Source organism: Lepidochelys kempii, chromosome 3, assembly GCF_965140285.1.
Source record: "Lepidochelys kempii isolate rLepKem1 chromosome 3, rLepKem1.hap1, whole genome shotgun sequence".
Classification (NCBI taxonomy): domain Eukaryota; kingdom Metazoa; phylum Chordata; order Testudines; family Cheloniidae; genus Lepidochelys; species Lepidochelys kempii.
This window is the reverse complement of record NC_136382.1, coordinates 19,163,251-19,185,061: the sequence shown is the minus strand read 5'-3', so window position 1 is coordinate 19,185,061 and position 21,811 is coordinate 19,163,251. Positions and strand designations below refer to the sequence as shown.

At 44.8% G+C, this 21,811-nt stretch overlaps 1 protein-coding gene across 7 annotated transcripts in view; it reads right to left on the bottom strand.

Moving 5' to 3' along the window:
- Positions 1 to 21,811, bottom strand: part of ATAD2B (ATPase family AAA domain containing 2B) — a 177,561-nt gene that overhangs the window by 80,167 nt on the left and 75,583 nt on the right. For all 7 annotated transcript variants that reach the window (XM_078852056.1, XM_073335846.2, XM_078852053.1 and 4 more), the window contains one exon: positions 18,171 to 18,482. In XM_078852056.1, the coding sequence (XP_078708182.1) occupies positions 18,171 to 18,482 (312 nt within the window). The remainder of the gene's footprint in view (positions 1 to 18,170; positions 18,483 to 21,811) is intronic.

Genomic DNA, 21,811 nt, shown 5'->3' with positions numbered 1-21,811 from the left:
ACTTGTTACTCTGTCAAAGAGAGCTATTAGGTTGGTTTAACATAATTTGTTCTTGACAAATCCATGCTGACTGTTACTTATCTTATTATCTTCTAGATGTTTACAAATTGATTACGTAATTATTTGTTCCATTATTTTTCCGGGTACTGAAGTTAAGCTGACTGGTCTGTAATTCCCCGGGTTGTCCTTATTTCCCTTTTTATAGAAGGTCACTATTTGCCCTTCTCCAGTCCTCTCGAATCTCTCCTCTCTTCCATGACTTTTTGAAGATAATTGCTAAGGCCGCAAGTTTGTCACAGAGGTCACAGATTCTGTTACTTTCCAGGACTTCTGTAGGGGCCGATGAGGCTGGCCTGGGGGTCGCCTGAGCAGCTCAGGCAGCCCCTGGGCTAACCACACTGGCTGTTCCTGGGGCAGTCTTGGGTCACCGCACCCCCCTCCCCAGCAGCAGCAGCAGGAGTTTGGGTGTGAGAGGGCGCTCAGGGCTGGTGGTTGGGGCACAGGAGGGGGTGAGGGCTCTGGGTAGTGCTTAGCTTGCGGGGGAGGTCCCCGGAAACGGGGACATACCTCAGCTCCCAGGCCAATGGGAACTGTGGAGCCAACGCTGGTGGAAGAGGCAGCGCACAGAGCTGCCTGGCCATGCCTCTGCCTAGGAGCTGAGGGAAAGGGATATTGCCACTTCAGGGAGGCATGGAGCCAGGTAGGGAGGCTGCCAGCTCCGCCCCCACACCAGCACCAGTGGGGGTCCTGGGCTGTACACTGCCGCTCCCCCAAGTGCCCACAGCATGCCCCGGGCCACCCCCCGTTGCACCACCCACCCCCCAAGATTTAATCAGGGGTATATAGCACAAGTCATAGACAGGTCATGGGCCATGAATTTTTGTTTGACTTTTACTAAATATACCCATGACTAAAACGTAGCCTTAATAATAGCTAATGACTTAGATATCTCCCCAGTCAGCTCCTTGAGTATTCTAGGATGTATTTCACCAGGCCCTGGTGAGTTGAAGACATCTAACTTGTCTAAGTAATTTTTCACTTGTTTGTTTCCTATGATAGCCTCTGACCGATCTCATTTTCACTAGCATCCACTATATTAAACGTCCAGTTGCTACTAATCTTTGCTAACCTTTCTGGTGAAAACGGAAACAAAAAAGTCATTTAGCACTTCTGCCATTTCCACATCAAAATGGATTTTGCTGCTTTTTATGCAGACTGTACTTAACATTCAATCTTTTCTTTGGCTTAACTGGATGACACTTGGTCTACACTAGCAGCCTATGTCAGTATAACTAAGTCACTCAGAAGACTGAAAAATCCACATACTGTGACCACATATCTATTCAGGGGACACCATCATAGGGCCTAATCACATCAGCCACACTATCAAAGACTCGTTCACCTGCACATCTACCAATGTGATATATGCCATCATGTGTCAGCAATGCCCCTCTGCCATGTGCATTGGCCAAACTGGACAGTCTCTACGCAAAAAAATAAATGGACACAAATCAGACGTCAAGAATTATAACATTAAAAAACCAGTAGGTGAATACTTCAATCTCTGGTCACTCAATTACAGACCTAAAAGTGGCAATTCAACAAAAAACTTCAAAAACAGACTTCAATGAGAGACTGCTGAATTGGAATTAATTTGCAAACTGGACACCATTAATTTAGGATTGAATAAAGACTGGGAGTGGATGTGTCATTACACAAAGTAAAACTAATTTTCACCCCCTACTGTTCCTCACACGTTCTTGTCAACTGCTGGAAATGGCCCACCTTGATTATCACTACAAAAGGTCCCCCCCACCGCTGGTAATAGCTCACCTTACCTGATCACTCTCATTACAGTGTGTATGGTAACACCCATTGTTTCATGTTCTCTGTGCATATAAAATCTCCCCACTGTATTTTCCACTACATCCATCCGATGAAGTGAGCTGTAGCTCACGAAAGCTTACGCTCAAATAAATTGGTTTGTCTCTTAACCCTGGTCTACACTTAGGACTTTAGGTCGAATCTACCAGCGTTAAATCGATTTAAACCTGCACCCGTCCACACAGTGAAGCCCTTTATTTCGACTTAAAGGGCTCTTAAAATCGATTTCCTTACTCCACCCCTGACAAGTGGATTAGCGCTTAAATCGACGTTGCCGGCTCGAATTTGGGGTACTGTGGACACAATTCGATGGTATTGGCCTCCGGGAGCTATCCCAGAGTGCTCCATTCTGACCGCTCTGGACAGCACTCTCAACTCAGATGCACTGGCCAGGTAGACAGGAAAAGAACCGCAAACTTGTGAATCTCATTTCCTGTTTGGCCAGCGTGGCAAGCTGCAGGTGACCATGCAGAGCTCATCAGCACAGGTGACCATGATGGAGTCCCAGAATCGCAAAAGAGCTCCAGCATGGACCGAACGGGAGGTACGGGATCTGATCGCTGTTTGGGGAGAGGAATCCGTGCTATCAGAACTCCGTTCCAGTTTTCGAAATGCCAAAACCTTTGTCAAAATCTCCCAGGGCATGAAGGACAGAGGCCATAACAGGGACCCGAAGCAGGGCCGCGTGAAACTGAAGGAGCTGAGGCAAGCCTACCAGAAAACCAGACAGGCGAACGGCCGCTCTGGGTCAGAGCCCCAAACATGCCGCTTCTATGATGAGCTGCATGCCATTTTAGGGGGTTCAACCACCACTACCCCAGCCGTGTTGTTTGACTCCTTCAGTGGAGATGGAGGCAATACGGAAGCAGGTTTTGGGGACGAAGAAGATGATGAGGAGGAGGAGGTTGTAGATAGCTCACAGCAAGCAAGCGGAGAAACCGGTTTTCCCGACAGCCAGGAACTGTTTCTCACCCTAGACCTGGAGCCAGTAACCCCCGAACCCACCCAAGGCTGCCTCCTGGACCCAGCAGGCGGAGAAGGGACTTCTGGTGAGTGTACCTTTTAAAATGCTATACATGGTTTAAAAGCAAGCATGTGAAAGGATTACTTTGCCCTGGCATTTGCGGTTCTCCTAGATGTAGTCCTAAAGCCTTTGCAAAAGGTTTCTGGGGAGGGCAGCCTTATTTCGTCCTTCATGGTAGGACACTTTACCACTCCAGGCCAGTAACACGTACTCGGGAATCACTGTAGAACAAAGCATTGCAGTGTATGTTTGCTGGCATTCAACCAAAATCCGTTCTTTATCTCTCTGTGTTATCCTCAGGAGAGAGAGATATCATTCATGGTCACCTGGTTGAAATAGAGTGCTTTTCTTCAGGGGACACTCAGAGGAGCCCATTCCTGCTGGGCTGTTTGCCTGTGGCTAAACAGAAATGTTCCCCGCTGTTAGCCACAGGGAGGGGGGAAGGTTGAGGGGGTAGCCACGCGGTGGGGGGAGGCAAAATGCGACCTTGTAACGAAAGCACATGTGCTATGTATGTAATGTTAACAGCAAGGTTTACCCTGAAAGAGTGTAGCCACTGTTTTATAAAATGTGTCTTTTTAAATACCGCTGTCCCTTTTTTTTTCTCCACCAGCTGCATGTGTTTCAATGACCACAGGATCTTCTCCTTCCCAGAGGCTAGTGAAGCTTAGAAAGAAAAAAAAACGCACTCGCGATGAAATGTTCTCCGAGCTCATGCTGTCCTCCCACACTGACAGAGCACAGACGAATGCGTGGAGGCAAATAATGTCAGAGTGCAGGAAAGCACAAAATGACCGGGAGGAGAGGTGGCGGGCTGAAGAGAGTAAGTGGCGGGCTGAAGAGAGGGCTGAAGCTCAAATGTGGCGGCAGCGTGATGAGAGGAGGCAGGATTCAATGCTGAGGCTGCTGCAGGACCAAACCAGTATGCTCCAGTGTATGGTTGAGCTGCAGCAAAGGCAGCTGGAGCACAGACTGCCACTGCTGCCCCTCTGTAACCAACCGCCCTCCTCCCCAAGTTCCATAGCCTCCACACCCAGACGTCCAAGAACGCGGTGGGGGGGCCTCCGGCCAACCAGCCACTCCACCACAGAGGATTGCCCAAAAAAAAGAAGGCTGTCATTCAATAAATTTTAAAGTTGTAAACTTTTAAAGTGCTGTGCTTAAAGTGCTGTGTGGCATTTTCCTTCCCTCCTCCACCACCCCTCCTGGGCTACCTTGGTAGTCATCTCCCTATTTGTGTGATGAATGAATAAAGAATGCATGAATGTGAAGCAACAATGACTTTATTGCCTCTGCAAGCGGTGATTAAAGGGAGGAGGGGAGGATGGTTAGCTTACAGGGAAGTAGAGTGAACCAAGGGGCGGGGGGTTTCATCAAGGAGAAACAAACAGAACTTTCACACCGTAGCCTGGCCAGTCATGAAACTGGTTTTCAAAGCTTCTCTGATGCGTACCGCGCCCTCCTGTGCTCTTCTAACCGCCCTGGTGTCTGGCTGCGCGTAACCAGCAGCTAGGCGATTTGCCTCAGCCTCCCACCCCGCCATAAACGTCTCCCCCTTACTCTCACAGATATTGTGGAGCACACAGCAAGCAGTAATAACAGTGGGAATATTGGTTTCGCTGAGGTCTAAGCGAGTCAGTAAACTGCGCCAGCGTGCCTTTAAACGTCCAAATGCACATTCTACCACCATTCTGCACTTGCTCAGCCTGTAGTTGAACAGCTCCTGACTACTGTCCAGGCTGCCTGTGTACGGCTTCATGAGCCATGGCATTAAGGGGTAGGCTGGGTCCCCAAGGATACATATAGGCATTTCAACATCCCCAACAGTTATTTTCTGGTCTGGGAATAAAGTCCCTTCCTGCAGCTTTTGAAACAGACCAGAGTTCCTGAAGATGCGAGCATCATGGACCTTTCCCGGCCATCCCACGTTGATGTTGGTGAAACGTCCCTTGTGATCCACCAGAGCTTGCAGCACTATCGAAAAGTACCCCTTGCGGTTTATGTACTCGGCGGCTTGGTGCTCCGGTGCCAAGATAGGGATATGGGTTCCGTCTATAGCCCCACCACAGTTAGGGAATCCCATTGCAGCAAAGCCATCCACTATGACCTGCACATTTCCCAGGGTCACTACCCTTGATATCAGCAGATCTTTGATTGCGTGAGCTACTTGCATCACAGCAGCCCCCACAGTAGATTTGCCCACTCCAAATTGATTCCCAACTGACCGGTAGCTGTCTGGCGTTGCAAGCTTCCACAGGGCTATCGCCACTCGCTTCTCAACTGTGAGGGCTGCTCTCATCCTGGTATTCATGCGCCTCAGGGCAGGGGAAAGCAAGTCACAAAGTTCCATGAAAGTGCCCTTACGCATGCGAAAGTTTCGCAGCCACTGGGAATCGTCCCAGACCTGCAACACTATGCGGTCCCACCAGTCTGTGCTTGTTTCCCGAGCCCAGAATCGGCGTTCCACAGCATGAACCTGCCCCATTAGCACCATGATGCATGCATTGTCAGGGCCCATGCTTTCAGAGAAATCTGTGTCCATGTCCTGATCACTCACGGGACCGCGCTGACGTCGCCTCCTCGCCCGGTATCGCGTTGCCATGTTCTGGTGCTGCATATACTGCTGGATAATGCGTGTGGTGTTTAATGTGCTCCTAATTGCCAAAATGAGCTCAGCGGCCTCCATGCTTGCCTTGGTATGGCGTCCGCACAGAAAAAAGGCGCGGAACGATTGTCTGCCGTTGCTCTGACGGAGGGAGGGGCGACTGACGACACTGCTTACAGGGTTGGCTTCAGGGAGCTAAAAATCAACAAAGGGTGTGCCTGTACATCAAGGAGTATTTCAGGCAGGACTGCACGGAGGGTTCCAATAAGAAATGGTGCACCTAAGTTATTGTTCTTATTGGAACAAGGAGGTTAGCCTGGCCTCTGATTGATACATGGCTAGATTTACCTCGCTGCACCTTCTCTGTGAGTGACTGCAGTGTGATCTAGACAGGGGAGGAGGCAAATGAGTACAAAACAAATCTGGTCTATTTCTTGTTCTGACCCACTCCATCTATCTTTTACATCTTTGGCTGGCAGCAGACGGTGCAGAAGGACTGCATGCCATCCACATCTCATGGCTGCTTGGCAGAAGATGGTACAGTACGACTGCTAGCCATCTTCATCTCTTGCCTGCCTGGCATAAGATGGTACAATACGACTGCTAGCAATCCTCATCTCTTGCCTGCCTGGCAGAAGATGGTACAGTACGACTGCTAGCAGTCCGTATCGCCTGCCCGCTCACCATAAGACGGTTCAGTAGGACTGCAGGACTAAAGAGAATGACCTGGTCAAGTCACTCCAAATTTAGTCCCTGCGCCCATGTCTGTCCAGGCGCTCCTGATCGACCTCACAGAGGCGACCAGGAGCACCTCGGACATGACGATGACGGCTACCAGTCATACTGTACCGTCTGCTGCCACAAGGCAAGGGGTTGCTGCTACTGTGTAGCAATGCCGTACCGCGTCTGCCAGCGCCCAGGAGACATAGGGTGACGGTTACCTGAGCGGGCTCCATGCTTGCAGTGGTATGGCGTCTGCACAGGTAACTCAGGAAAAAAGGCACGAAATGATTGTCTGCCCTTGCTTTCACGGGGGGAGGGAGGGAACGGGGGCCTGACGATATGTACCCAGAACCACCCGCGACAATGTTTTAGCCCCATCAGGCATTGGGATCTCAACCCAGAATTCCAATGGGCAGCGGAGACTGCAGGAACTGTGGGATAGCTACCCACAGTACAACACTCCGGAAGTCGACGCTTGCCTCGGTACTGTGGAAGCGCTCCGCCGAGTTAATGCACTTAAAGCATTTTCTGTGGGGACACACACACTCGAATATATAAAACCGATTTCTAAAAAACCGACTTCTATAAATTCGACCTAATTTCGTAGTGTAGACATACCCTAAGTGTGCCACAAGTACTCCTTTTCTTTTTGCGGATACAGACTAACACATCTGCTATTCTGAAACGAGTTAAACAGACCTAATTCCCGGTGCAGACAGTGCTATGTCGACAGGAGGGCTCCTCCTGTCAACATAGCTACCACCTCTCAGGGAGGTGGATCACCTACACTGATGGGAAAAGCCCTCCTGTTGGCATAGGTAGTGTGTTCGCTAAGCAGCACAGCGGCATTGGTACAGGTGAGCCACTGAAGCTTAAGTGTAGATAAGCCCTAAGAAGAGGGTAAACAAAATCAGGGGTGGATGAAATTTCAAAAGAAACTTAGGTTCTCACACATTCAAAGATGAAATACCTACGAAGAACCTTTAAATCAACTTATCCAAAATGCATTTAAAACTACTAACAGCAAAATATACCAGAAGAATTGCTTCTTCGGCCGGGATAAAAAAAAGGAGATGTTACATCAAGGATAACATACACTTGTTCTGAGGTCCAGAAGGAGGTGAGAAGCAGAACAGTTGAAAGTCTCTGGGTAAACATAAAAGGAGTGAAAAATTAAGGGTGATGTCATGGTATGGGTATACCTCAGACTACCAAATCAAAAAGGGGAAGTGGATGAGACATTTCTACAACAAACAGAAATACCCAAAACACAAAAGACTTGGTACTAATGGGGAACATTACCTAGACATCTGTTGGCAGAACACAAAACGTCCAATAAGTTCTTGCAATGTATTGGGGATAACTTTCTGAAACAAAAAGTGGAGGAAGAAACGAGTGGGATGGCAATTGTGTAGACTTCATTCTGACCCACAGGGAGGAATTGGTTACGAATCTGAAGGTGGAAAGTAATTTGGGTGAAAGTGATCATGAAATGCCAGATTTCATGATTCTAAGTAAAGGAAGGAATGAGAGCAACAGAATAAGGACAATGGGCTTCAAAAAAGCAGACTTTAACAAACTCAGAGAATTAGTAGGTAAGGTTCCATGGAGACAAAATCTAAGGGAAAGGAGGTCAGCCGAGCACAATGAGATCACGTTAAAGGCAAAACTGCAAACCATCCCAATGCAAAAGAAAGACAGGAAGAATAGTAAGATGCCAATATGGCTCCATCAGGAGCTCTTAAATGACCTGTAAATAAAAAAGGAATCCTACAAAAAGTGGAAATATGGACAAAGTGCTACGGTGGAGTACAAAAGAATAGCATTAGAATGTAGGGACAAAATCAGAATGGCTAAGGCACAATATGAGTTACAACTTGTGAGGGACATAAAAGACAAGAAAATGATGTTCTTCAAATACATTAGGATCAAGAGAATGACAAAGGAGAGTGCAGGTCTTGCATTTAGTGGGCAAAGAGAGCCAACTGATTACATCAAAGAAGCTGAAATGTTTAATGCCTATTTTGCTAAAATGGTTAATAGTATGTTAGAAAACTGTGTAATGAATTGTGAGAGAAATTAATATTATATATACACATTATAATAAGACTGTAAAGGAATCTGTACATTTTGAATGTGACTCTGCTGATACATCATTTCAGAAATTAACTGAAACAGCTTCAGGGTTGTGTAAACCATGAAACCTAGTCTGAGTGTCTTAGTTGTAAAATCTTTGGTCTGTGCAAATAGGGTAAAGCAGAGCGTCTCCCCAACCAACAAGACAAGCCAAAAATCCCAGACAAAAACAGACCAGTAAGAAGGATAACTATTGTAAGATATGTTTCAGAGTAGCAGCTGTGTTAGTCTGTATCCGCAAAAAGAAAAGGAGTACTTGTGGCATCTTAGAGACTAACCAATTTATTTGAGCATAAGCTTTCGTGAGCTACAGCTCACTTCATCGGATGCATTCAGTAGAAAATACAGTGGGGATATTTATATACACAGAGAACATGAAACAATGGGTGTTACCATACACACCGTAACAAGAGTGATCAGGTAAGGTGAGCTATTACCAACCAGGGGGAGAACCTTTTGTAGTGATAATCAAGGTGGGCCATTTCCAGCAGTTGACAAAAACGTCTGAGGAACAGCGGGGTAATGTATAGGTAATAATAGCGCTGTCCTAAAACATACAAAATAAAGGTTAAGAGAAACTATTTAAGCCTAAATTGAAGTGGATCTTGGTTTTCATCCAATAATGACCAGATACTCAACACAATATTAACTTCAATGTTGAAGGAACACAACCCAAAATAGGGAAAAACAGGTTAAAGAATGTTTAGATATGTTTGATGTATTTAAGTTGGAAAGGCCTGATGAAATTCATCCTATGGTAATTAAGGAACTAGCTGAACTAATCTCAGCACTATTGGCAATTATCTTCAAGAACTCAATGAAGGACAGATGATGTCCCAGCGAACTGGTGAAGGGAACACAGTACCCATCTTTTAAAAGGGGAACAAAGAACACACAGGGAATTTCAGACCAGTCAGCCTAACCTTCATACCTGGAGAGATACTGCAACAATCTATTAAACAATCACTTTGTAAGCACCTAGAAGATACTAGAGTTAGGAGTAGCCACCATGGATCTGTCAAGAACAAATCTTGCCAAAGCAACCTAATTTCCTTCTTTGACAGGGTTACTGGCCTAGTGGATGGAGTAAACCAGTAGACAGGATATATCTTGATTTTAGGGTATGTCTACACTGCAATTAAACAACTGTGGCTGGCCCATCAGCTGACTCAGGCTCATAGGCTCAGGTTAAATTGCAGAGTAGATGTTCAGGCTCAGGCTGAAGCCTGGCACCCCACAAGGGTCAAATGTAAGACACGGGAAGTAACTGTCCCACTCTGCTCAGCACTAGTTAGACCTCAGCTGTAGTTCTGTGTCCAATTCTGGGTGCCACACTTTTGGGAAAGATATGGACAAATTAGAGACAGCCCAGAGGAGAACAGCAACATGGTAAATGGTTTAGAAAACCTGACCTCTCAGGAAAGATTTAAAAATGGGCAGGTTTAGTCTTGAGAAAAGAAAACTAAGGGGATACCTGATAACAGTCTTCAAATATATAAAAGAGAATGGTGTTATAAAAGAGAATGGTGATTAATTGTTCTCCAAAAAGGAAAGGAGTACTTGTGGCACCTTAGAGACTAACCAATTTATTTGAGCATGAGCTTTCGTGAGCTGCTCACGAAAGCTCATGCTCAAATAAATTGGTTAGTCTCTAAGGTGCCACAAGTACTCCTTTTCTTTTTGCGAATACAGACTAACACGGCTGTTACTCTGAAACCTCTAATTGTTCTCCATGTCCCAGAGAAGAAGTAATCAGCTTAATCTGCAGCAAGGAAGATTTAGGTTAGATATTAGGAAAAACTTTCTAATTATAAGGGTACTTACACTCTGGAACAGGCTGCTGAGGGAGGGTGCAGAATTCTCATCACTGGATGTTTTTAAGAACATGCTTGACAAACACCTGTCCGGGATGGTCTAGGTTCACTTGGTCCTGTCTCAGTGCAGGACGCTGGACTTGGTAACTTCTTGAGCTCCCTACCAGCCCAACTTTGCTATGATTCTATCTGTTTATGACTAATACTCAAGCTCAATGAAAACTTCCAAACTCTCTTTAGTAAAAATAAGGAGAGATCAGTAGGAAGGAAAACAAACAAATATATAGACCATTTAGCCAATAAGCATAAAGGAGTCTTTAGAACAAACTTTTTGTCATTGACTGCTTGGAAAATACCAGCACCAGAGCAAAAGCAACACCACACAGACTTTGAAAAAACATGACAAAAAGAGTGATGCTTTTCTCGTAAGAGTATCAATAACAAATGGGTTCTAAGGTGGCTATTTCCTGGAGGTTAACAACTGGGTTTGTTAAGGAAGCTCTGGAGAAGAACTTAAGTAATTCAAGCCAAGACTGCTCTAGAGTAGGGAACTAGAAGTCAGAACTCCAGGATTCATGGCTCTGTCACTCACTTGCTTTGTGACATTGTGCAAGTCATTACTTCTCTGCATTTTGATTTATCCATATCCATTCATAAAGTAAATATATTACCATGCGCCTTTTCAGATTCTGTACTGACACTAAAAAATACTAAGCGTATGTTAAAGTAAGCAAACAATAAGGGCTGAAATTCTCAACTACTCCTGCCAGTAACTAACTTTCAAGAAATGACCTGGGTCATTGCTTAAACATAACTAAGTGCCTGACCAGGCACTGCCACAGACACTTCATTGCAGCCTGGACACACCCCTTCACCAACAATGGGAAGTGTGACTGGGGAGCTCTACCTCTTACCCGTGTACCCCTTCCCAGACAGCAGGGACTCAGCACCAGGGCCAGGAGCTGCCAGAGTTACTTTGACATAGTCTTATCCCATCCCCACAATAGTAATCTCATTCGCAAACACACATTCATCTACTCTCTCTCCTCCAGATATGTCTCCTTCTGTCCAAACAAAAATCTCAGCCTGTTTCTCTGACATTTCCTTGTGGATATCACGTCAGCTAAAGTTCAACATAGTTTAAACAGAAATCTTAATCTTCCCCCACCTAAGCTGTCCCCATCCCTTCTAAATTACTGTGGACAGTAACACCATACTTTGTCATTCAGGCCCCTAACCTGGATTCATCTTCGACCCAAGACCTCTCTAGATCCTCACATCCTGTGTGTTTAAATCTTGCAGATTCTTGCTACACAGCATCTCTAAGACATGGCCTATCCTATACATGCAGACAGCTAAAATTCTTGTGCAGGTTCTCATCATCTTGTGTCTCGGTTACTGCAACAACCTCTTCTCTTGCCTTGACAAATGCAACTACACACATCCATTCAATATGCTGCTTCCCCCACTCACAGCCATTCAAAATCCTGCTGCAAACAACATTTTCCTAGCCTGTCATTTTGACCGTATCATCCTTTTCTTTTAAACCTTCCATTGGCTCCCCTTTCTCAAACGTATAAAAAAAGTTACTCACCTTCTGTAACTACTATTCTCCTATGTGTGTTGCTCATATCCACTCCAGTGTAGGTTTGCACTTCCCCCGAGCACCACCGCTGGAAAGCTCTTCCTCCAGTGGTATCTGTCAGGTTGGCTCTGGTGCCCCCCGGGGTCGTACTCTGGTATAAAGGATCCCACCAACCTGCAGCCCCCCTTTCTTGACAGCTAACTCTGACAGAGCGGGGCAGAGGGGGTTGGAATGGACATAAGCAACATATCTCAAAGAACAACAGTTACGGACGGTTAGTACCATTTTTTCTTCAAGTGCTTGCTTATGTCCATTCCAACGTTGGTGACTCCCAAGCAGTTGTGCAGAAGTGGAAAGTTCAGAGTTTATTGGCACACTGATTGCAATACTGCTTGGTCAAATCCAGCATCGTTTCTAGCCTGTTGGGTGATGGCTCAGTGAGATGTGAAAGTATGAAATGATGATCACTTTGCCGTTCTACAACTGTCCTTGTAGGACAGAACTTGTACCACGAAAGCTGCCAAAGACGCTTGGGCCCTTGTGGAACGTGCTGTCAGGGCAGGAACCTTTGACAGATCGTAGCACATGCGGATACAGGAAATTCTCTGGGCTCAGACTGGGAGACCTTTCACCACCCTGCATGCAATGGCCATGAATAGTTGAGTAGATTTCCAAAACGATTTAGTCCTTTCTATATAGGCGGCTAGTGCACATTTGACATCCAGTAAGTGGAGCCTCTGATCCTCTCTGTTGGCATGTGGTTTTGGATAGAAGACCGGTAGTAAGATATCCTGGTTACTATGGAACTGTGAAACCACCTTTGGAAGGAAGGCTCGATGCGGAAGCAATTGGACCTTCTCCTTGAAGAATACCACGTAAAGTGGTTCTGAAGTGAGAGCCCGGATCTCCGAGACCCTTCTTGTAGAAGTAATGGCCATCATGAAGGCCACCATTGCAGGATAGGAAGAGCAGAGAGCACATTGCCAATGGTTCAAATGGCAGTGCTGTCAGTCTTGACAATACGAGGTTGAAATTCCAGGGAGGGATTGGTTGCCATACCTGAAGGTATAATCTCTCAATATCCTTAAGAAACCAACTACAGATGGAGTTTGAGAACACAGAATGGTCGGTCACCCATGCGTGAAAAGCCAAGATTGCAGCCAGATGGACCCTAATAGATGACACAGTTAGCCCATGTTGTTTCAGGGGGAGTAAATAGCCTAGAATGAATGGTACTGTTGATTGTGTAGGTGAGACACTACTGTGTAAACCAGATCAAGAACCTTTTCCACTTTGCCAGGCAAGTGGCTCTAGTGAAGGGTTTTCTGCTTCCTAAAAGCATCTCACAAACTGCAGAGTATGTTAGCTCTGTGGGGTTCAGCCACGAAGCTTCCAGGCTGTGAGGGACTTGAGGTTCAGATGATGCAGACGGCCGTGGTCCTGGGAAATCAGGTCTGGAAACAGAGGTAGACATATTAGTTAGTGTTTACACTAAGAGGTCTAGGAATGTGGTTAAACAGTGCTGGTGGGGCCAAGTGGGGACTATCAGAATAACTCGTGATTGGTCCCTTCTGATCTTCAGCAAACCTCGTGTATGAGAGGAATGGGAGAAAAGACACAAAAGAGATGACCCATCCAAGGAAGGAGGAAGTAATCTGAGAGAGACCCAGGGCTCTGACCCAGGAAGGAACATAACTGAAGATACTTCCTGTTGTACTTCGTTGCGAACAGATCTATCTGGAGATTACCCACTTCTGGAAAATGGCTTTCACAACATATGGATGGATGAACCACTTGTGGTTGGAGAACGACCTGCTGATCTGATCCGCTAGCTCATTCTGTGATTCTGGCAGATAGGAGGATCGAGGGGGCTATGCAGAATTCCCACAAGCAAAGTGCTTCCTGGCACAGGTGAAAGGAGCGCACTCCTCCCTGCCCAGTGATATAAAACATCACTGTTGTGTATTTTGTGAAAACTGACACGTACTTGCCCTCCACATGGGGTTCGAATGCCTGGCAGACCCAGCAAACCGCCCTGAGCTCCCTGGCATTGATGCGCAACAAGAGCTCTTCCAGAGACCAGAGGCCCTGAGTTCTGAGGGACCCCAAGTGAGCTCCCCCCAGCTCATTGGTGAAGTGTTTGTGACAAGAGACACTGATGGTTGGGGTCTTGAGAATGGGACTCCTACACACACTGCCAGCAGATCCAGCCACCAATGGAGGGATGCAATCACTGATGGGAAAACTGTGATGACCGTGTCTAAGTGGTGTCGGCTTGGTGAGTATACAGATGCCACCCACCCCTGGAGGGGTCTGAACTTAAGTCTCGCATGCTGCATCACACAGTTGCATGATGTAATGTGGCCCAAGAGCTTCAAGCAGTTTCCTGCTGTGGTAATGGGTTGATTTCTGAGACTCTCTCTAAGCATCCCTATTAATTGGAACTATGCTTCTGGGATGAAGGCTCTGGCTTGAACCGAGTCACAGATCGCCCCAATGAACTCTATCCTTTGAGCCCAGGAGAGAGTAGACTTCTCTCTCATTTATTAACAGACCTAAGTCCTGGAAAGTTGACTGTATTAACTTTATATTGGACTCCACCTTGACCTTGGTCTGACCTCTGATCAGCCAGTCATTGAAGTAAGAGTAGACGGGAATCCTGTCTCTTCAGGAAGGCTGTGACAACTGCCATGCACTTTGTGAACATCCAAGAAGCTGCTGACAGGCCAAGCGGGAGCACCACAAATTGGTAGCGCACTTGGTTCACGATGAACCTGAGGAACTTTCTGTATCCCTGAAAGATTGAGATATGGAAGTAAGCATCCTTTAAATTGAGGGCAGCACACCAATCCCCCAGTTCCAGGGAGGGGATGATGGAAACCAAGGAGACCATGCAGAACTTTAGCTTCTTCATGAAACTACTGACCTTTCGCAGGTCTGGAATCAGTCTGAGATTGCCGTTGGCTTTCAAAATTAGGAAATAATGGGAATAGAACCCCCCAGCTCCTTAACTTTGGTGAAGCTTCCCCCCTAGATCCCACCCTTAGGAATGACTGCACCTCTTGCGCTCAAAAGGATCCCTAAAGAGAGATGGGGAGGCGGAAAACTAAACTGAAGGGTGTAGCCCAGTGCTATCGTGAGTAGAACCTAGAAAACAGGTAATACGGGCCTGATAGAAATGGGATAAATGGTCCACAAAAACTAGGGAAGTTGGATCCCAGTTCTGTCCTTGCACGTCATCCTTGAGTGTCCGATCAAAAGGGCTGCTTAGACCTCTCAGAGTGTCGGGGGGTGGGGGGTGGGGTGGGGGTGAGGCAGGTGCGGACCAGGATTGGGGCAGAAGTCTTCTCCTAAAGCCTCTGCTCCTCCTCCTCCTATTGTAATCTTACCAGGTGGGTGGTGGGAAGAAACGAGGAACCAGCTGAGGGTTATCATCACGTTTCCTCAAGGATGCTAATGTATAAAGCCCTAAGGACTTCAGAATGGCCCTTGAGTCCTTTAGGCTGTGCAGCTTGGAGTCTGTCTGTTCAGAAAAGAGCGACGTACCCTCAAAAGGAAGGTCCTCTGATGACTGTTGAACCTCATGCTGTAGATCCGATGATTGAAGCCCAGAGCTTTGCATTGCCACCACTGAAGCCATGGATCGAGTTGCAGAGTCCATGGCATCTAAGGCTGCTTGCAGGGATGCTCTTGCCACAGATTTGCCTTCCTCCATGAGAGCTGCAAATTCTCACCTGGACTCCTGTGGTAGTAACTCCTTAAATTTCAACACAGAGTCCCAGAGGTTGAAATCATACCTGCTCAGGAACACTTGCTGATTTGCAAGCCTGAGCTGAAGGCCACATGTTGAATAGATCTTTTTGCCAAAGAGGTCTAATTTTTTGGCATCCTTGGCCTTGGCACCTGCTGACTCTGTCATTCCCGCTCACTGGCTGCTGACACAACCAAAGGTTGTGGTAGATGTGTATAAAGGAATTCACACCCCTTAGCTGAGATAAATTATTTCTTTTCCGTTTTCTTTGCCATTGGCTGGAGGGACGCTAGGGTCTGCCATAATGCCTCAATGGGGTCCATAATAGCATTGTTTAGTGACAATGCCACTCTTGAAGAGCCTGTTACTGCTACAATGCCCACCAGGGCATGGGAAGACTCCCTGATCTCCTCTACCTGGATACCCAGGTTTTGAGCTACTCTCTTGATGCGCCTTGTAATCGTCCTGGGATGGTGTTATGTCTGCTCCCGCGACAGCTTCATCTTGAGAGGAGGCAGATACTGTTCTTCACCCATGGCACCAAACAGGTCTCGTGGTGTCGGGTGTTGATATTTGGCACCAGTCTTGGTACCGGAGCCTGGATCCTGCTCCAAGAGAAGTGGCACTCTGGACTCTGACACCAGAGTATGACCTTCTGGAATGTGACCCTTGCATCATAGGAAAAGCCCAGGGGTTCCAGAAAGGCCACTATACTGGTATCTGCCACTGTCCTGGTGGCCAGGCCATGAGTGGGATGCCTTGGCTCAGGTCTATGGTTGGGTAATACCACCTGGAGTGACAGTGCCGGCTCCTGCGAGAGATGTATGACTCCGCATCCAAGTCAGTTTCTGAAGATTCCCTTCCCGGAGACCAGGGTGGAGCGGTGCCGACCAGTGCCAACAAGTAGTGCCAGGAGGGAGGAGATTGGGCCTGGGCCATCATGGCCCGTTTCCCCTTTGAAGGCACTTGAAGCCTTTGGTGCCATGGCAGCCGGTGCTGCTGCTGACAGCTCCTGTATGGCTGGGAATGGCAGTACCAGTAGAGAGAGTAAATCTCTTGCTGCCTGAAATGCCTCTGGCATTGACGGTACCATCCATGTAGTGGAGCTCCAGTGGCTCTTCTGTGGTGGAGAGTTCATCGGTGCTAGAGTCAATGGTACGCATTCCCTGGCCAGAGTCAATGGAGAATTGTTAAAGACACAGAGTGGTCTGACGCAGGTCGCACTCTACTAGTATCTCTGTGCTCAGGGTTGGGGGAATCGACCTCTGTTGGTCTTTTTCTGCTTCTTTCTTGGCACCAGTGATGGAGAGCAGTGCCAAAGTCCCTCATTGGAGCACTTTTCCTCAGCACTGGGGATGACCAACCGGGGATAAGGAATGGTGCTTAGTTTCCTGAAGAGTAGACGGGGCACTCCTTACTGAGGCTGAAGTACTCAGTGCCAAGTCTGAGTGACCCAGCTGCGAGGGAGGTTGAAATGCTGTCTCCATGAGGATAAATCTGAATCTAGCATCTATATCCTTTTTGGTGTGGGGCCTGAAGTCTTTGCAGATCTTGCAGCACTCCTACACATGAGCTTCCCCCAAGCACTGAAGGTAGCTGGAATGGGGGTCACTCACAGGCATAGGCTTGTGGCAAGAAGCAAAAGGCTTAATCCTGGAGACCGAGGCAAGCCCTGCTACTGGGCAGGGATTAACCCTGCTGAGCAGGGTTCACTAACCTGAAAAAAGCAAAGGAGTACTTGTGGCACCTTAGAGACTAACCAATTTACGAAAGCTTATGCTCAAATAAATTGGTTAGTCTCTAAGGTGCCACAAGTACTCCTTTTCTTTTTGCGAATACAGACCAACACGGCTGTTACTCTGAAACCGTTCACTAACCTATTTATCTAACAACTGAAACTTAACTACTAAGAATAAAAGATAACTATATACAACGAGGTTAGAAAGTCCACATAAGGAGTGCTTGTGAACACAAGGATGAGGCAGTTGCAGCAACCATCACAGACAGTAAAAAGGAACAGAGGAGGCTGTGGGTAGGCAGGAGCCTTTACACAGGCACTATGAGCGCGCAACTCCAAGGGGCACCAGAGCCAACCCAATGGATACCACTGAAGGAAAAATTTTCCAGGGGTGGTGCAAAGGGCGAGCACACATCTACATTGCAATGGACATAAGCAAGCACTTGAAGAAGAAAATCAAGCCATTTGTCTTCACTTTCCAGGCCCTTCATGATTTATCCCCCAATCTACTCATGATCTCCCATTTGCTAACAAAATGTCATCTCCCACCTCCAATCAGCCCATAATGCCAGTCTCCATTAACCACTTGCTAAATTTTCAAACAAGCACTACCATGCGTTCTCCCAGGCTGCCCCCATGCTTGGGAGAACCCTTTTCTGGGGCTTCTAGACACTACAGCAATACATTAATAAATTACAATTATTATTATTACAATTAATTATATGTCCAAGTAAAATATGCAAATCAAAGTCAGTTCTGGCATAAGCTGGTGCAAACTTGATTCAGTACGTTTCAGGCAAGGAGTAGGACAAGGATGCTAAAAGAAAAGCTACCTGAAATTTTTCCAACCTAGAACAGAATAGTTAGGAGCAAAAAAATAAAAATAAAAACAAAAATAAAAACTAAGTACCTTCTCTTTTGTCACCTTGACTAAATTCAGCATGGGGAAATACTTTATGTAAAACCGCCAGGAGGTTATTGAAGGTTCTTTCCAGCAGCGGCCTTATGACAAGGGATAGTGCATGTCCTGAAGACATCACGGCACGTTGGGAAGCAGGCACAATATTCTGCATTGCATGGTGAAAATCTTGTGCGCTGAGAACTATTGAAGAAACATCAAGCTGCAGTTTCTGACTGCTTGCGTAAATCTGAGGATAGCGCCGTCGCAAGGCAATCAAGGCAGCCTCAGTGCAAAGTGCTTTTATGTCAGCTCCACAGTACCCTAGTGTACAAAAAACAAACATACATATGTTCCATGAAGAAGCATCAACATTTTGCATATGTACAAATAAGCCTGAAGCTAAAAAAGAGCAGCCAGTTGCACTTCACTGTCACAGACTCTTTCACACTGCATCCAGTGAACAGGTACTGTTCCAGTGCAAATTAACCCAGGGACTGTTACAGCTTAAGAAGCAACTGTTAAACCCTTATTAAAAACCAATGATACTATTATCTGGACTACTCTCAGAGACCACCAGAAAAAAAAAGATAGCCTATAGAAGAAAGGCAAATGCAAATACAAAATAGCATCCACTGGTATTCCTACACAGCAATTGATATGGCAAGAAATTAGTATGTCAATATCAATATTTTCCACTATTTGATTATAGAATGTACTGTAGCTTCCCCCAGCTTTGTGTCATCTCTATTCCTTTTCTTCTTTATAGTCTTCGTTTAATACACAAATGTATCAGTTGCAACTGCAATTACGTGAAATAGAATTGTAAAAAGTTACAGGGAAGCCTATGTACAAAATTAAAACTTATTTTGTGATTTTTTTTTTAAATGAGCAAATGATCCAGATGAATTTTAGGAACAAAGTACATATATTCACAAAGCATCTGAGAAAATGGAGGATATTAAGGAAAAATATTTAATCAGAGCATACAAGTAGACAGAAAAATTCCCTCACCTAATTCATTCTTCATAGTTGCTAGAAGAAACTAAGGTTTTACTCTCAAGCACAACACTCTCTCTCTCTCTCAGTCTTTTTAATTTTATAACTCTAATTGTATGGAGAAAAGTGGCAGAAAGTCTACTATGCTGTTGTAGGGTTTTTTATTCATTCTATTTTCTGTTTAGAACCTATAGTTGCTTAATCATCATTATTTAGAGCCATACATACAACTGTACTATACAGGCCTAAAACTTTTAAATAGTCTTTTGTGGTACTAATTGACAGTTTTGCTGCTTTCAGGACTAAAACAATTGGATTTCTGATACCAGTATGCTTCTATCCTTCATAAAAACAGACATGTATATTTTGGTGCATTTTGTTTCACCTCTGCTGAACATGCTGTAGTACAGAATACTAATTACAAGATTATTCTCTTATAGAAAATCTTTTTATAGAGTTTTTAACCCAGCATACCGAATGATACGATTAGCAGGGATATAGTTTATTAAATTCTACTCATTTTTAAAGATGTTTATAGAATCTATTCACGATTTTTAAAAAACTGACCAGGAATCCTTTAAATGGTTATCTTGAACATTTTTTAGACCTCTTTTTGGAAAAAAAAATCATGGTTTTTCTGCACCTCTCTATGTTAAGGAGGGTCTTCCGGCAGGCACAAAACCCTCACCACTGAAGTTGTTTATGCCTGCCTTCCTGCCTTGTTCCTCTCTTACTGTGCACACATCTGCCCTGACTTTGTTTCAGCTTTATTAGTGCCTCTGGTAAACACCCCTTTACAAGGCCTGCACCACCAACAAAAAATAAACATGACAATACGAAGTGTGGACAAATGCACAAAGTAAACAAACTGGGGGGATGAATAAATCTCTCCCCCTTTTCTAATTTTTAGTCATATTAATTTTAAGGGTTACTAGTAATAAAAGTAGGTAAAAAAAAATTTAAGATGAAAATGTGGTTTTAAACTGATGGTGTCCCATTAAATTCTATAGGACTTTTCCATAAAGATTTGAATGCGAGTCCAAGTATGTGATTATAGTCAGAACATTACCATAAATATTGGATTCCATAGATAATTTTTTTGAATAAACCTCTTCCATTTTGTAAAAATGGCTAGTAAAATGGTAAAAAGTTATAACTGTGTAAATAATCACAATAGTTGAGTGCCAGGTTAAATGAAAAACTATCCTGAAGTTCACATTAATAAGCCATAGCTCAAGTGAAATCAAACAGATTAGATACAAGCAATCTTATTGTCCCTCATTTTATTAGAAGATAAATTGGGGTTTTGTTTTTTGTTTTGTTTTGTTTTTTTAAACAGTTAACTAATTACAGGTGGCTTCTGATTAGAATTCATTGTTCAGGTACTAAGGCCCCAATTTCACAATTAAATCCATGTGGACAGACCCAAACACGTGGCAACTTATTTCAGGTGCAGGGCATTCAATTGTACTGGATAAATTAGAATTTGCGTTGTACTCTAAATGCTGCTTTGCCTTTTTAACTTTGTGTATTATTTTACAATGGTCCATTTCTTGATAGAATAGCACAACAGATTGAACAAATGAGTTTGGGGAAAACTAAACCAACTTGTCAAGTTCAAACATGCATTACCGTTATATTGCTCCTCTAATCTCCCTTTTATCTTAAAAATCCAGTTTAAGCATCTGACACAAATTAAGACTCAGCAAATTTAAAGCTATGTCCTTTCCAATTCTTCTATTAATAATGTTAGAATACTCCTTACAAACAGTCTTTTTAATCACAGCTTGTACATCCCCATGGAATTGCAAAATTAGGAAATAGTAGCCTATGGCCTATTTTGAAAATTAAATTCTCAGGTGATCAGATATACAATTAGTCACCAGTTCTATTTCCCTATTTCTCAGGAACAACTGCATTTGAAGAGTAATAATTTGTCTTTTACTGAAGGATTCTCTTGTGCATGCTTGTATATTCATTTGAGTGACTGACAAGATAACTGCAAGAAATTATCTTGTAGAACATTATAGGTTTTTTAGTATTAAGAAGCAAATACATACCATGCCTAGAAGATGTAAGAACATAAGTAAGTTGTCAAGGCTGAATATGAAGCATGGTTTTTCACTCTAACCTTGAAGGAACTCATTTTATCCCCAATTGTCACTGTAGTAATAAAACTAAATTTTAATGCATTTCCTTCTGCTTTTTAAAAATCAAAGAGATAATTCTAAATTTGGGGAGGTCATAATGCACTGGCTTTCTTTGTGATAGAACAAAACTAAAGTAGTCCATTCTGTGCTCCCTACCACCACCAGATAGTGCCAAACAAGAGACTTTTTTTTTTTTTTTTAAAAAAAGCACAACTTGCAGTGAGAAGCACAGTAAGGAAGCAGGCTCCCATACAGCCTACTATAAAACATGCATCAGACTTTTACAGAAACTAGTCATCTTTCCTGTTTTTTCTCTTGGGAACTGATTTCTCCACAAACTCTCTCCTCTCCAAAGCCCTCCCCAAAAATCAGTTGTAACTATTTCTACAACAAGAAAAAGGTAGGATCTTCTTGCCAAATTAGGTCAAGATTTTGGCCTAACATCATCATAAGATCATCATGGTCCAAATTCTGTGGCACACTGCACAGGAAGCATGCCAGCCC